Source organism: Poecile atricapillus, chromosome 20 (genome assembly GCF_030490865.1).
Source record: "Poecile atricapillus isolate bPoeAtr1 chromosome 20, bPoeAtr1.hap1, whole genome shotgun sequence".
In the NCBI taxonomy this organism is placed as follows: domain Eukaryota; kingdom Metazoa; phylum Chordata; class Aves; order Passeriformes; family Paridae; genus Poecile; species Poecile atricapillus.
This window is the reverse complement of record NC_081268.1, coordinates 3,686,087-3,701,866: the sequence shown is the minus strand read 5'-3', so window position 1 is coordinate 3,701,866 and position 15,780 is coordinate 3,686,087. Positions and strand designations below refer to the sequence as shown.

Here is a 15,780-nt window from a genome sequence, read left to right as displayed (position 1 = left end):
GTTTGCCCAGGGAATGGCGCTTTAGAAGGCTGAAGCACTTTATTATGGAGATACTTAAGGCTGGAAGTGATGGGGGGTTTGAGACAGAGACAGGAGACCAGGAATCATTTACCCAGCAAAGTGCTTTAATGAGCCTGTGCCCTCCGAGGAGGGAGGGGATGGAGAAAGGAGCAGTGCTGGGAAGGAGGAGGGAATTGGCTGTGAGATCAGGCAGGGGGATGCTCTGGGGGATGCTCAAGGCCAGGGCTGGGGTTAAACCTCACTGCTCTGCCCACTGAGAGAGAAGGGAGCTGGGAAAGGGAGGGGCTGCTGCTGTTTTAGTGATTCACCTGCCATGAATATGTGAAAATACACGAGGTTCACCCCTTTCCAGGGAAAAAGGGGCTTTTCTCTCTCCTGGGTGTTGCTCCCTGCCCCTCTCTGGGCATTGGGAGTCACCCAGGATTTGCAGCCCCCTCCGAGTCCTCTCCCTTCTCACAGGAGCTGTGGCATTTAGGAAACAGCTCCTTCCTGCCCTAGCTTCATGTCCAGAATTTATTTATCTGTATTTCATTCCTTGGAGGGTTACAAAGGATGTATGGGATGGTGGGAAAGCTCAGGTGTGGGGTTACCACAGTTTGCTCAATGCTGTCCGTGATTCCACAGAAATAAAAAGAAAGAAATCATTGGATTGGGAGAAGCTGCCTGGAAGGGAGATGAAAAAATCACCCAGAGAAACTCTGAAATCCACATGAAAAAGCATTTCAAATTGGGGAAAGAGAAAAGAATTTCACTCCAAATGACCTGGGGGTGGTTTTTATTTCTTTTCCTTGTTTTAATCCCTAACTTTGAGATCATCCCTGGTCTGATGGAAGACTGAATGTCTGAGGGAGAAAATCGATCCCTGCTCGACACAGAAGGGAAACAAACGGGAAGGGGTGTTCAAATACAGCTGGAAATGTGTTTTGAACTGGTTTTGCTTTCAGGGTGACCGAGGCTTTGATGGCTTGGCTGGTTTGCCTGGTGAGAAGGGAAACAGGGTGAGTTATCTCCCACTCCTGCCTGGGATGAAACCTGGGGAGGAGGAAGAGCTGGGAGGGACTGGGATGGGGCACAGCAGAGCCTGAGTGTCCCTGAGAGCCTGTGGGATGTCACAGCACCCTCCCATCATCCCAGGGAGCAGCAAAATCCCTCACAAGATCCCTCTGGGGCTGCTCCAAATCAGAATGGGGAGGAAAAAATTATCTTAATACAATGCAGCCTGAAAAAACACAGCAAGAGGCAAAACCTGCTGTTGGGGGTGGAAATTGCTTGAAATTACAGTGAGTTCAAACTCTTTGCTTCATAACTTAGAAATGGGGGGGGAAATGAGGGCAGGTGGTTATTTGGGCAGGCTGGGTGTCCCTCCCCTCCCTGGAGCAGAGGGTGAGGCAGCTCTGAGGGCACAGGGACCTCCAGCACAGGCAGAAAAATCAAACCCATGCCTTGCTTCAGCACCATTCCCTGCTGGTTCCCATTGCCAGCGTGGTTGCACCTTCTCTGAAGCATTTTCTGGGTTTTTTTTGCAGGGTGAGCCAGGTCCCCACGGCCCCCCAGGGGCTCCTGGAGAGGATGGAGAGAGGGTAAGTCTGCCTGGGGATTCAGAATTCCTAAGGAACCCCTGGAAACAAGAAGCAGATGCAGCATCAGGCATAGGCATGGCAGGAGCTCCCAGTCCCTGAGCCTCCCCTGAGAGGGAAGCAGGGCAAGGAGATGGGAGCTGAAGTGGAAAGAAGGATTTGGCTTTAAAAATCTGGTCAGGAAACTCAGGTTTGGTTAAAAGAAAAGAAAATAAAAAATAATAGCACAATAAAAAGTTCCTCCTCTCAGTGAGCAAATTATCACTTCTGATTTTCTGAAATCCAGAGGATTTGGGGAGCAGGAATTCCAGACAGAGGTGGGAATCAAGGAATGAATTGTTCACTTCTCTCTCAGTCAGAAATGGGAGGTGTTCAGCAAAGCCCAGACTAAGTGACCACAGCTCTGGTTTAAGGGCAGAGCTTGAATGTGCTGAAGCCAGGGGTGTGTGGTTCCACTGAGGATTCCCAGGATCCTTCCACGGTGTTTTCCTCCCACTTTGGGCTGTTTGTTTCTCTTTAAAGCTCAGAAAATCACATCTCCCTCACCACAGCCTGGGGAGGGTTAATTCATTGTGGCTGTGAAGTGCTCTGAGGCTGAACAGAGCAAAGGGGCTGGAGGGGCAAGGAGGAGAGTCAGAACTGGAATCCCAAAGGGAAAAAAGAAACAATTGCAGGTGTGCAGGGGGCTGGGAAGGCAGGACTGGGAGAAGAGCGAGGAGGTTCCAGCCCAGGAGGAAGATTCACAAGGGCTGGCTGCAGTTTGATTTCCTGACAGGGAGCCTCAGCACTGGGGTGATTCCAAAGCACCTCAGGGGAAGCAGCATTTGATAATTTTGGGGTTTGGGGGTATCCAGCAGGATATGGGAGAGGAGGGATAAAGAATCACCCTTTTGCTGCTCCTGCTTTATCTGAGGAGCTCTAATTTGGCTCAGTCACATTCCCACCCTGCCTTGCCATTCAGTTTGGTGTTAAATCTTGTGGCTGTTGTCTCCCCTGCCCTGGCTTGTGCCCACAACCCCTTGTCTGGTGGCAAAATCCATCTTTCTAAAGATCAGCAGGAATTCTGAACTATCCTCAGCCCTTTCTAGTGCCTGGTAAATTCACTTCCAGTCCTCAGACTTCCAAGGTCTTCCTTAGGCAAGGAAACCCTGTCAGTCTTCCAGGGAAGCTGCTTTTCTGTGTGAATATTATTAAAAAAGAACAAAACCCCTGTGAGGTAACTGAATGAAAACTGGTTTTTTTCTGTCCCTTGCTGCCTCTCTCTGTGCCTCTGCTTCTGCCCAGGGAGATGATGGAGAAGTTGGACCCAGAGGTCTCCCTGGAGAACCTGTGAGTATCCCCTTCCTCTGCTTCCCAGCCAGCAGCACTGCTTGGGGCATGGATTTGGGATGGAAAAGGCAATTTTAGGGCTCTCATGGGGCAGCTTTGCCCTGAGATCTTGCAGGGATTGAACCCAGCTTGAAGCTCCACATGAACAATTTGAGCTGTGCTGGAACAATTCTGCTTTGCTCATTTTCATTAATAATTTTCACTTATTTTCACTCCCACAAAGGTGGGAGTTCTTTTGTTTGTTTCTTTGATTGGGGTTTTTGTGGTTCTTTTTTAATGAAAAAAAAAAAAATTCTCGTTTATTTTGTTTGCTCAGAAAAAAATCCTGAATATAAATGTAAAACTTCGATTAATGTCATATTTTTCCTGCCTGTATCCTTCTCCCTGCTTTGGGGTTGAGGTAATTGGGCTGGGGTAAATTAGGTGTGGTAAATAGATACAAAATACCGTTTTTGTGAGTGTTCATAGCAAATTCCAGTGAGAAAAGGGTTTTATCTCAGGGCAGTGACATCTCCACCACACAGCTCCCACACACTTTGTCCTGTGCAGCGTCAGTGACTCCTTACAAAGCTCGGGATGAGATCCTGGCAGGACTGAACTCAAGGACACTTTCATATCTGGCTTCAGTGGGGTCAGGATCCTGCTCCCAGCCCACAGAACTCCCTAAACCTGCACTTTGTCGATGTTTGGACCCCACGTGCTGAAGGAGGAGCTGGGAGCTCCTGGGGTCAGGAAGGGTGGAGGAGATCTCAGGAGTGTTGGACAAATTCCTTGGACCAAGCCAAAGAAATGCTTTCAAGGAAAATCCCACTAAAAAAACAAAACAAAACAACAAGCAGACAGTTGGGCTGTCAATTAAATACTCTGAAAAAGCTTTTTCCCCCTAATACTGAGTTTTTCTCACTTCCTTGGCAATGCAAACTCTGCTGTGGCTGTAGATTCCTGTGTGGTGCAGTTGTCAGCTGCTGATTTCACCCTGAATGCATTTCCTTTGTTATGAAATGAACATTATCTATCATTTCTTTCAAAATCTCCGATTCTCTCGTGCTAAGGCCCAGCCTGGTGGCCTGAGATGAATTGATGGGAACTGCTGGACACAGTTCATGGGAGAGAGGGAAGGGTTGGCATTTACAGACTCGCTGGAACTAAATTATAGACAAGATGTCTGATTAACTTCTGGGAAAGATTAATCAACTCAGCTATCTCCTTAGCACATGTCCAAGCAATAACTTATGGCTTATTAACTTCCTAAAAGCCTTTATGTGCTCAGGTAACACAGCAACAAAAGAGGAGCTTAAATGAGGGTAACACAGCAGGGAAGTTTATTTTTATTTCAGCAGCACGAGTAAAAATCTCTGGGATGGTCAGGATAAAGGATTCAGTTGCATTACAGGGAATTTTATCATAAATACACCCACTCTAAAGCTGGGGGTTTCTCTTCTCTGCCCTCAGCCAGAAGAAAGTCATTCCAAATGTGGCTGAAACCAGTGGTGGGACTTCAAAACAGGTTTCCCTTCATCCTGCTCCATTTCTTCCAGTTCCCCCACCAGTGGAGTTTCTGCTCTGGATTCATGCAGGGCTTTAGCCCAGGAGATCTCCAGTGGCTGGGACAGACCCTTGGATTCATCCAGTTTTTGTTGGAAACTGGATTTTTTTTGAATTTCTGAATCCCCATGACCTCCAAGACATTTCATTAACGTCTCCTATTCCACCCTGAAACATTTCATTTTAATTCCTCAGCCCTCTCTGCATCGCCAAGAGGAGGCTGTGGAATATTTGGGCAGACAGATAAAACTGCCCATCAATCAAGAAGGATTTTCTTTTCTCCATGGCAGAGAAGGAGCTCCATCCATACAAATTCCCAGTGTTGCCCTCATTTCAGGGAGGGGCTGTGATTACAAGCTGAGCTCTCAGCTCACAGTCCCCACTCCTTTCCTTCCACTCCAAACCCCTCTGAAGGCTCCAGGAGGGGCTGGGCTGGGATTTCCAAGACTTCCCTTTGCAGGAATACAAATTCTCCTGCCGTGTTTCCCTTATTGGATGTGATGCTCCAACCCCAGCAATTTCCCTGAAGACAATTCCAGGTTAAATCTGGTGAGAAAAGCAGGAATGGAAGGAAAACACCAGGAGAGCAGAAGTCCTGACCTGTTAATGCTGGAGACCCAATACCTTTAAAAATGTGCATTTATGGAAACCTTTCCCAGCCTTGATGAGTTGTGTGGATTGTCCATGATAAAATCTCAGTCTGGAGGGATTTTTGGGATGTTCCCTTGGTGTTATCAGGTCATCCTTCATAACTTCCCAGCTGGAATGACTTGGCTGCAGAGAGTGTGGATCACAGGGTAATCCAGGAATAGGATTAAATCAAGTTTTAAAAGAAGTTGGTTCAAGGGGAATTTGTTCCAATCCAAGGAATAAATGTCTGTGATTGTATTATTTAGGTTTATAACTGACAGGTCTGTGCCCACAGGATTTCCCTCTCAGTTTGTAACTCAGGGAAGCTGCTGCAGCACCTGCAAGCTCCTTCCAAATCCTGCAGTGTCCATGTCCAGCGTGCTGCTCATCCTCAGATGGGAATTCTCACCCTGTTTTCTCCCCCACAGGGACCCCGAGGACTGCTGGGCCCCAAGGGACCCCCAGGACCCCCAGGCCCACCGGTGAGTTCCCTGCTGCCATCCCCAGAGCCTTCCAGACAAAAACACCCCTCAGCCAGCCCAGCAGACCTTCCAGCTGCAGAATTTGCCACATCTGGGCAACGAAAAGCAGTGGAATCCCAAAAAGGAGCCGTGGCTCCCAGCCTGCCTCTCCCCCATTTTCAGTGGTGTCACGTCCATGCACGGCAGAGGCAGATTTGCCCCACCTGAGTAAATATTAATGCCTTGCTCAGGCTGGAAGGGAGGAATGAGAGTTATTAACACAGTGCCTTTGCTATTAACTCCTGCCTCAGGGCTCTGAAGCAGCTCCTTCATATTCCAGGCCAGGGCTGAGGCTGGAGCATGTGGGATTTTGTTCAGGAGAGCTCATCCCTGGAAGTGCTGATGCAGGGGCTCTCCCTGAATCACTGCTGCTCCCTGGAATCCCAGACCTTAAAGCCCAACCCCAAAGCTAAAGGGGTCAGTGTTTAATGGGGAACATTTTGTGGCCTTTACATCCTCCTGGGATGTGAAGACAACTTTGCTGTGAGCTCCTGGTGCTGCTGGAATTTAATGAGGAGGGATTGAATTCAGGATTTGCTCCCAAACTGTCCCACCTCCCACGGATGGGATGTTCCACCCCACAGCAAAAGATTATCCTGGAGAAAAGGAGGCTCAGGGAAATCTCATTCTCTACAAGTCCCTGGCAGGAGGCTGTGGGGAGGGGGATCAGTCTCTTTTCCCAAGTAACAAGAGAGGATGAGAAGGAAAAGGCCTCAGGGGAGGTTTAGGGTGGGTATTAGGAAAGATTTCTCCTTGGAAAGGGTTGTCAGGCAGTGCCCAGGGAGTGGTGGAGCCACCATCCCTGGAAGTGTTCAAAACCCACCTGGATGTGCTTGGGTGCTGGGTTAATGCTGGATTTGATGATTTTAGAGGGATTTTCCACCCTGAGCAATTCCATGAGCCTGAAGCGGTGGCAGGGGAACATCTCCATGTTCCCCTCTCCATGAAGGCGCTCAGGGCGTGTTTGACCCCAGCTGATTTTTGTTTTGCACAAGTAGCACAGCTCTGGCACCTTCACCAGCCAGGTATTTTCCTGTTTTCCTTTGCCTGCTCCCTGTGGGACACAATCCAGCCTGGATTTCCTCAGCCTGCTGCTGATTGTGCCTCCCAGGCAGGTTAAACCAAAGGGGAAAGCGCTGAAATGACTTCTAAAAATTCATCTGGATTCATGGAATTGGCTGCTTTACCAAGCACCTTTAGGAAATTATCTCCTTTCCACGTGGTCCAAAGGGCTTCTTGATTTTTTACTATTTTTGTGGCAATTTCCCTGCTTTTGTGGTGTGAAATAATGTGATATTTTCTCACTGCTGTGTTTTTTAAATCCTTTCAAAGGGTGTGGCTGGCATGGATGGACAAACAGGTCCCAAAGGGAATGTGGTAAGTTCTCCCTGCAATTTTTTACAGGCAGTTCAGATTTTCTATAGGGCAAAATGCAAAATTCTGTTAGAATACGTTTGCTAATTGCTTTTTAGCCTGGTGTAGATTCCTATCAAAGCCTGTGAAAAACACCAGGAATATCTTCCTGCAGCAAATGGATATTAATTTATTGTGATTTCTGATGGAATTACACATTATTTCGAAATAATGAAACATTAAACACGAAAGATAAAACATTTACCTCAAAATGCATGCTGGGCTAATGAATATCAAAATAGAGGCATTTAACTGAGAGGGAAAAAACCTTTCTGGGGATGGGGATGGGATGGGATGGGATGGGATGGGATGGGATTTGGGATGGGGTGGGATGGGATGGGATGGGATGGGATGGGATTTGGGATGGGATGGGATGGGATTTGGGATGGGATGGGATGGGATGGGATGGGATTTGGGATGGGATTTGGGATGGGATGGGATGGGATGGGATGGGATCGGATGGGATCGGATGGGATGGGATGGGATGGGATGGGATGGGATGGGATGGGATGGGATTTGGAATGGGATTTGGAATGGGATGGGATTTGGGATGGGATGGGATGGGATGGGATGGGATGGGATTTGGGATGGGATGGGATTTGGGATGGGATGGGATGGGATGGGATGGGATTTGGGATGGGATGGGATTTGGGATGGGATGGGATTTGGGATGGGATTTGGGATGGGATGGGATTTGGGATGGGATATGGGATGGGATGGGATGGGATTTGGGATGGGATTTGGGATGGGATGGGATGGGATTTGGGATGGGATGGGATGGGATGGGATTTGGGATGGGATGGGATGGGATGGGATGGGATTTGGGATGGAATGGGATGGGATTTGGGATGCATTCCCTGGAGAATAAATGCAGAGCCAGGTGGTGTCAGAGCTCTGCTCAGCTCCTTTGGGCTGGAAATCCTTGGGGAGGAGTCAGTGTGCCTTGAAGTCGCTTTCCCCTTCCTTTTCCCAGTGGGAAGAGCTGTTTGCAGCTCTTGGTGGCTGGGAGAAGGTTCAGGGGGCCATGGGAGGGTGTGGCTCCAGCTCAGGGGTGTCCAGGCAGTGGGAGTACAGGGATATGGCTGGGGGGACTCAGGAATTCCAGCTCCCTCTCACCTTTCCCCCCTTCACCCCTGCCTTTGTCTCCTCACAGGGCCCCCAGGGCGAGCCAGGGCCCCCAGGACAGCAGGGGAACCCAGGGGCTCAGGTAAGAACAAATCTCCTTCTCCACAGCTGGGAAAAGAGGGAGAGAATTCAGCACCAGAAATGGGAGCAGCCTTTTGAGGGATCTGCCTTGAGGCTCCAGGAAACATTTCTGGTCCAAAATCTTCTTGCAAATGCCCCAGTGTGGGATCCCCCAGCTCTCACCTGGCTGAGGCACAGCCAGAACAGCTCCAGGAAGTCTCTTTGGCCAAGTCCCATCTTGAGATGTTTAACACCTCTCTGTCCAGTTCCTCCAGAGCCAGGTGGACAGCAGAGCTAGCCAGGCTTTTCCCATGGCTCTCAGGGAATCCTGCTCCCCAGAGCATCCCTGTTTCCCTCCTGGGCTCAGCCTGGCTGCCCACAGCCCCTGCAGCTCTCCAGACACCTTATTGCCCCTCACAAGACATTTTGGGAATGAATGGAGCTGGGGAAATCCCCAGCCCTCACAGGCACTAAAATAATGCACATTTGGAAGGAATAACCTGCTCCTTAACAACCTTGATTTTATTTTTTTTCTTGGCTTTTCACAGGGTCTTCCAGGTCCACAAGGTGCCATCGGTCCCCCAGGAGAGAAAGTGAGTTGAAATTCAGCTCTGGCCTCCCTCAGCCATGGATTTGCATTCTGCTCCTTTGCCCCATGTGCAACATCTGTTTGCAGCCGTGGCCATGAAAGTCTAATGCCTCTCATTCCAGACAGAGGAGAGATCAAGCCAGCTCGGTTTACCTCTAATTCATCATATTTGCATTCATTTCCCCTCTGAGGAGAAACATTTTGAAGGCAGCCTATGGTAAAACATGAGGAGAGGATTGAAAATCATCTTTTTCTGTGGGTTTTGAGAGTCTGAGTGGGATGATAATGGGAAGAGCCCGTGGACCCCTTCCCTCTGCCTCTGATTTTCTGGCTGTCGATGTGGGGTTGGTGCTGGCCTTGCACCAGCAGGATTCAAAGGGGGACAAGCTTCCCCCAAAAGCTCTGGAACCAGCAGGAATTAAAGGAGGAGAAGTTCCTCCCCAGAGCTCTGGAACCAGCAGGAATTAAAGGAGGAGAAGTTTCTCCCCAGAGCTCTGGAACCAGCAGGATTTAGAGGAGGAGAAGTTTCTCCCCAGAGCTCTGGAACCAGCAGGATTTAGAGGAGGAGAAGTTTCTCCCCAGAGCTCTGGAACCAGCAGGATTTAGAGGAGGAGAAGTTTCTCCCCAGAGCTCTGGAACCAGCAGGAATTAAAGGAGGAGAAGTTTCTCCCCAGAGCTCTGGAACCAGCAGGATTTAGAGGAGGAGAAGTTTCTCCCCAGAGCTCTGGAACCAGCAGGATTTAGAGGAGGAGAAGTTTCTCCCCAGAGCTCTGGAACCAGCAGGATTTAGAGGAGGAGAAGTTTCTCCCCAGAGCTCTGGAACCAGCAGGATTTAGAGGAGGAGAAGTTTCTCCCCAGAGCTCTGGAAACAGCAGGATTTAGAGGAGGAGAAGTTTCTCCCCAGAGCTCTGGAACCAGCAGGATTTAGAGGAGGAGAAGTTTCTCCCAAAAGCTCTGGAACCAGCAGGAATTAAAGGAGAAGTTTCTCCCAAAAGCTCTGGAACCAGCAGGAATTAAAGGAGAAGTTTCTCCCCAGAGCTCTGGAACCAGCAGGATTTAGAGGAGAAGTTTTTCCCTTCCAAGGGGTCGTTCAGGGTTTTCTCAGCTCCCACAGAGCAGGGACCCTGTGAGTGTGTCCCTGTGTGTCCCCTCCTGCTTGTTTGGAGTGGGATTATCAATAATCCCCCTGGGAAGGGGCACACTGACAGCTCTGTCACACAGGTGGCACCTCCCAATGTGTGGGAAATCAGCAGTTAATTAAAAGCTAATTAAAAGCCTTACAGCAGCCAGCCCATTCACCTGGGGCAGCTCCTCTCTTTTGCCATTTTTCACCAAAACCCAGGCATTTCTTGGCTCTGTGACCCCACAGTTTGATATCCTCGCCCAGCACCCCGGGTTTTTGGTAGGATGTGGTGCCTGAAGCTCCCGTGGGGCTCTCATTGCTGTGTGTGAGGTGCCAGCACAGCCCTGCAGCATCCCAGGATGCTGGAACACTGAAATAAATGGATTCCCTACAACCTGTGCCAGCTTTTCCACCTCTGCAGCCTCTCACAGCTGGGAAAAGCAGGAATCCCCGTGCTCTGGATGCTCTGGAGGCTCTGATTGATTTTCTGTTTGGTTTTAGGGCCCACTGGGCAAACCTGGTCTCCCTGGCATGCCTGGTGCTGATGGGCCTCCGGTGAGTGCTCCTCTCCTGATTCCCTGCGGGGCTTTTCCTGCATCCTCCCACCCTGGAATGGCCCCTGGGCTTGGAAATGGGAGCCCAGGTCGTGATCTGAGCCCCTCACAGCTCAAAAGGAGGGAATGGGAAGGGTAAAAGCAAGAAAAGCCATGGTTGGGATAAAGGTGGTTTAACATGGAAATAAAGAGGGTTTCATATGGAAGAAAAGACAGTTTAACATGGGGATAAAAAAGTTTAATATGGAAAAAACCAACATGCTGCAAGGTCAGCTCAGCCTCCTTCGGGGCTGGGATTGGTTTGGGGAGCCCCAGCACAGCTTTGCTCACCCTGGCTGCTTCTCAGCATCTCCTCAGGCCTCTCTTTCCCCTCCTCTTCCTCCTCCTCTGCGCTCTGGATGCCGGCAGCTCCCGAGGCAGGGCTGGATCCTGTGTGTGTTCATTCCCATCCCAGCACTGCCTGGGGCGCTCCTGTCTCTACCCCTGCACACAGGTGATAGGAGCAGGTGGAGGTTACCTGTCAATGTTCCATTCCAGAACCTTCCCCCTCTCTAATCCCACTTTAAACATCATTTACTCCTCGCTGCAGAAATCAGCCTCAAAAAAATCCCCGGCCTTTCAACCCCATCTCATTGTTACCCATCTCAGAGAGACATTCATTTAAGAATGAAATAAAAACCCAGCAAAATTCTTTCATTCTGCAAATGCAGAGCACGGCACAAGAGGAAAAAAAAAAAGAAAGAATGAAAGAAAAAAATAAAAATGACATTTCCCAGCCTGGGATCACCATTCCTACAGAGGGCACTTGGAACATCCATACAATTGTTAGCTGAGTCAACAGAGCAGCTCCAGCAAAGCCCAGGACATCTCTAAATCTGTAGGTTTTGATGTGAAATTCCTGCAGCAGCCTCCTGGGAGGTTCTGCTGGAGAAACTCTTATTTTTGAGCAGCCTGGAGGCTGTGGAGGAGCTGCAGAGCACAGGACGTGTGTCTGTGCATGGACAGGGACCTTCCCCACAGGTGGGCAGCGTTTGAGGGTTTGGGTTGCTCTTCCTAAGGACAAAAAGTGTTCTATTTATAGAAATCTGTCTTGGAAAATCCCTGAAAATCCCTGAGGGCCTCGCTGTGAGAGCTGCTCATCAATTTGTGATCTCAGGAGCAGCCAGGGAGATGGGCACAGTGAAAATGGGGATGATTCAGTGCAAAATGGACCAAAGCTTTTGAAATCCTGCTGCAGGTTCATCCTGGAGCTGAAGGCAGGAGTGGTTTTATGGATCCTTTGTGCCATTAAAATCACAGGACAAGCTGAGATTGGAGATTTCTGCTCTGATTTGCTGATGGAGGAATGGCAGCTGTCATTTTGTTCCTTTACTAAACCATCCTGGTTTAGGGAGTCCGGTTTGTCTGACGTTCCCTTCTGAAACTGATGATGGAGAAGATCATTTTCTTTGCTTTATTAGTAGAAATTTGTGTATTTAAAGGACAGAGTTCAGTGAAGACACCAGTGAGGTCAGAATGGCTTTAGAGCAGCTGGATGTGCTTCCATCATCCTTAAAAACCGAAGGTGCCTGGATGTGCAGTGAGTGCCCTTTAGGGGTCATTGATATTGTAGATATTGCCAAACCAAACCTTATTTTCCATCCCAGCTCCATTTTGGCTCCAGCTGTAGGGAAGCCACTCAAAACCACTTTCCTGGATTTTTCACTGACCCTCCCAGCTCTACCTGAGGCAAATCACACTTTGATTTTTTCCCCCAGCAAAAGGCTCTAAAGGCTGGTGATGAGAACATGTTGGAAACTCTGGGATGCTGAATTATTCAGCCTCAAATCCCAAGAGGAATGCTGGCCAGCCTCCAGCCAGCCTCTGTCTAGCAGGGATGCAGGGGAGCTGAGCACTTGTCATGGGATCTGGTGCTGGACTCCAGGAATTAGGAACTTAATGAGGAGCTCTGACCAGGCTGGGAATCTTGTGACCTTCACAAGGTTCCTGCCACCAGGGGTTTATCTGTTCTCCTACCTGCAAAATCCCTGTGCTGCTTTCCTGCTGAACTCATCCAGGTGCTCTGCAGGGCAGAGAGTATTCCAGAATGCTTCCTGCTGCTCTGCTGGGAGGTGCTGAAGGGGAAAATTCAAAATAACGAGGTAGAAAAGCACCAAGGATCCAAATGCTGCTCTCTTCTCTTCGGGAAAAGCAAGGTGGCTTCAGGGGGGCCACTTGTGTCAGCAGGAGCTTCCTGGGGAGCAGCTCCCTCTGACAAATAAATCCCAGCTACCAAAGCATTAAATGCACCCTAAACTCCAAAATGCTCTTTTCTTTGTCTCTTTTATCCACAGGGTCATCCTGGCAAGGAGGGTCCTCCTGGAGAGAAAGGGAGTCAGGTAGGTGCCCACAAAACCCTCAGCTCTCCCGAGAGGAGCACCAGGGCAGCGGGGATGGATCTCCAGAGGGATGGCCAGGGGGTCAGGGATGTGGGGCAGGGCAGGTGCTGAGAAGCAAAGCCAGCAGAAATTTGGAAGCTGAGCCCAGATTTGATCTCTGGGTGTCTCTTCTGAGCTCCTCCCAGCTCTCCTGGCCACTGCTGCTCCACAGACCACTCCAAGACTGAACCTGGGAAGGGAAGCTTGCTCATGACAGACACAAATAAATATCCTTTGTGGCACAGGGAAAGTAGAAAATAGATTTTTTTTTTCCCCCTTCCCCCTCCAAGTCCCTCTTTAACAATATATTTGAGATTATTGCCAGAGGCCAAAACCCTTGAATTATGCACCGGTGTGTCTGTCCAGGAGATTTGCCAGCTGCATTCCTGCTGCAGCCCAGGCTCTCAGAAAACATTGCACTTGGCAGAAGTCTCTGCTTAGAGTTCAGCCCAGCTGGGTGGACACCCAGGAGTGCTGGGTGCTGCTGGACACAACCCACAGGCAGATTTGTCTCACTGGTGTCACAGGAGGCTGAAAATTCCGACCTTTCCTCTGGAGAAATCAAAATGGTTTGGGGCTGATCCCTGTGATCATCACCAGGGTGGTTTGGAAGCAGGGAGGCAGCAGAACATGTTCCTCCTCCCTGCTTTTCTTCAACCCAAAACACAAATCATAGCAGGTGTATTAATCCCCTTTCTAACAAATTTTTGCCATCCTGACCCTCCTCATCCTCCCTTTCCTGTTGGATGGATCTTTGCCACCAGCTCAACCCACCACACCTGCTGGAGGTGATGCTCCTGCAGCTCCCTGGGCTGGTTTGGGCTACTTTGGGCTATTTGGGGCTATTTTGGGCTATTTTCAGGTGGCTGCTGCTACTCCTATCCCATGTGGGAAACAGGAGTTATGTTTCCCATCCCCTCCCCTCATCACTGCACCTTTGGGTTGGTTCTTGACACATTTTTCTTGTTTGCATCTCGTCCCCTCAGGGTCCCCCAGGTCCCCAGGGCCCCATTGGTTATCCAGGACCACGTGGAGTCAAGGTAAGGAGATGCAGGAGCAGTGTCCATTGGAATTCTCCAGCCTGTGCTGGACACTGCTGGGGGGCACAGATGTCCACTCAGGGCCACCTCAGTCACCACCAGCGTTTATTGCTCCAGTGACTCTTGCTCCAGCGTTTTATCCATGGGGATCACGAATTCCCTGCTCCTCAATAACCCCAGCTCAGCACTTTGGAGGGATTTCCCTCCTAACTCCCCCATTCTTCCCAGTTTACAAGCAGAGGAAATCTCAGCCCCAGTTTAACAAGGTTCATAAACCAGAGCAGCCTCTTCCCAGCACAAAGCCAGCTTTTCACACTCCTGATCCCAAACCTTGCCAGGCCCAGCCTGTCTCAGCCCTGTTCTTTTCCATGCATTCAACTCCAGCTCCTGCCTCATTCCAGCTGCTGATGAAGCAGTGAGGGATTTTTTCCCCATTTTCCTCTGGTTTTACACCCATCAGGATGTATTCATTCAGCTGCAGATGCATCCTGCATCCCAAAAATCCCCTGAATCCACAGGGATCTGCACTGGCAAATACAAACACATCTTGGGGAGGGGGACAGGTGAGGTTAAACCCTCTCAAAGCCATTTGCTGTTCCACCTTCAAACTTTGACGTGGGATGTGTTTCAGCAGAGCAAAATCCCAGCTCATTTCCTGCAAGGCTGCAGAAGAGGACAGAGTGATCCATTAGGGAATGTTGGATTTCCCATGAAAGTGGAACTGCTCCACATTAGAGGGAGTTAAAGAAATTGTGTCTTGCCCCAAACTCCACAGTCAAGGTTTTGCTTCCCACAAGCAAATGAACTTGAACTGCACGAGCCCCCAGCTTGGAAAAAAAAAAGTGTCTGGTTGGGTTTCTAGCCATAAATAACTTTTAGATCTTTCCTCCCTTACCAGAGCCCTGTTCTGCTGAGCAAATCTTGATGGATTTTTAATTATACTTTTCCTTGACATGCTAAAAGGAAGAAAGAATTAAAATACCCATGCAAAGTATTATTCCTCTTTTTTTAAAAAAAAAAAAAAAAAAAAAAAGTGGTGGTTTTTATTGTGCTGGTGTGGATATCTGATTTTTTTTCCCCAGTTCTTGTGGAAAATACAGACAGAAAAAAAATTTCATAGTGAATTTTATCCCTGACAACAGAACTTTTGGATAGAAACCACCAACCCCACCTACCAAATCAAGAGAGCAGAGATTTGGGACCATAAGATGCTCCCTGATGAGCCAAAAGCCAGAGGGCAGCAGCTGATATTTAATTAAAACATGTTTAAGAGCATCACAGTTTGCAGAGATACAATTAAACATCAAAGAAAGCAGAAATCACCACAATTCACTCTAAACTTTACCCATACCCTGGTAACATCCTGGTTTCTCTCTCAAGGGAGCAGATGGAGTTCGTGGGTTGAAAGGCACCAAGGGGGAAAAGGTGAGTTCAGTTTGGGTTGTGTTTCTGCAGTTTCTGAGTATTTCTGCAGGTGGATCCCACAGGATCTTCCCTGGGAAGTTTTCTCCTGTGCAAGGGGTTTTTCTTGGGGGGAAAAAATGGGATTGAGAACCTTTCCTTCATTCCTGCCCCTTCCCAGCAATTCAGCAGCAAATGCAGCAGTTTTAGCTTGGGATCTCCCAAACTTTAAAACTTTCTGGGAAGTGTTTTCACTGCCTGACAGGGATTGGCTGGAGGATGAGATGCATTATTGATTAATCTGCAATTAAACCTTCTTGGCTGAAGGAAATATTGCAGTGTCCTGGAGGCTGCCTGGGAGCCGGGTGTAAAAACTCCTCTGTGAAAATAAAACCAGTTCTACTTCAGAAATAATTGGTTCCCAGTGCTGCCAAG

General features: G+C 49.0%; 1 protein-coding gene across 2 annotated transcripts in view; it reads left to right on the top strand.

Annotated features, from left to right (window-relative positions):
* Positions 1-15,780, top strand: part of COL5A1 (collagen type V alpha 1 chain) — a 138,040-nt gene that overhangs the window by 82,838 nt on the left and 39,422 nt on the right. For both annotated transcript variants that reach the window (XM_058853626.1, XM_058853625.1), the window contains exons 18-28: positions 966-1,019; positions 1,548-1,601; positions 2,883-2,927; positions 5,531-5,584; positions 6,956-7,000; positions 8,190-8,243; positions 8,770-8,814; positions 10,435-10,488; positions 12,821-12,865; positions 13,891-13,944; positions 15,325-15,369. In XM_058853626.1, coding sequence (XP_058709609.1) covers positions 966-1,019; positions 1,548-1,601; positions 2,883-2,927; positions 5,531-5,584; positions 6,956-7,000; positions 8,190-8,243; positions 8,770-8,814; positions 10,435-10,488; positions 12,821-12,865; positions 13,891-13,944; positions 15,325-15,369 — 549 coding nt within the window. The remainder of the gene's footprint in view (positions 1-965; positions 1,020-1,547; positions 1,602-2,882; positions 2,928-5,530; positions 5,585-6,955; positions 7,001-8,189; positions 8,244-8,769; positions 8,815-10,434; positions 10,489-12,820; positions 12,866-13,890; positions 13,945-15,324; positions 15,370-15,780) is intronic.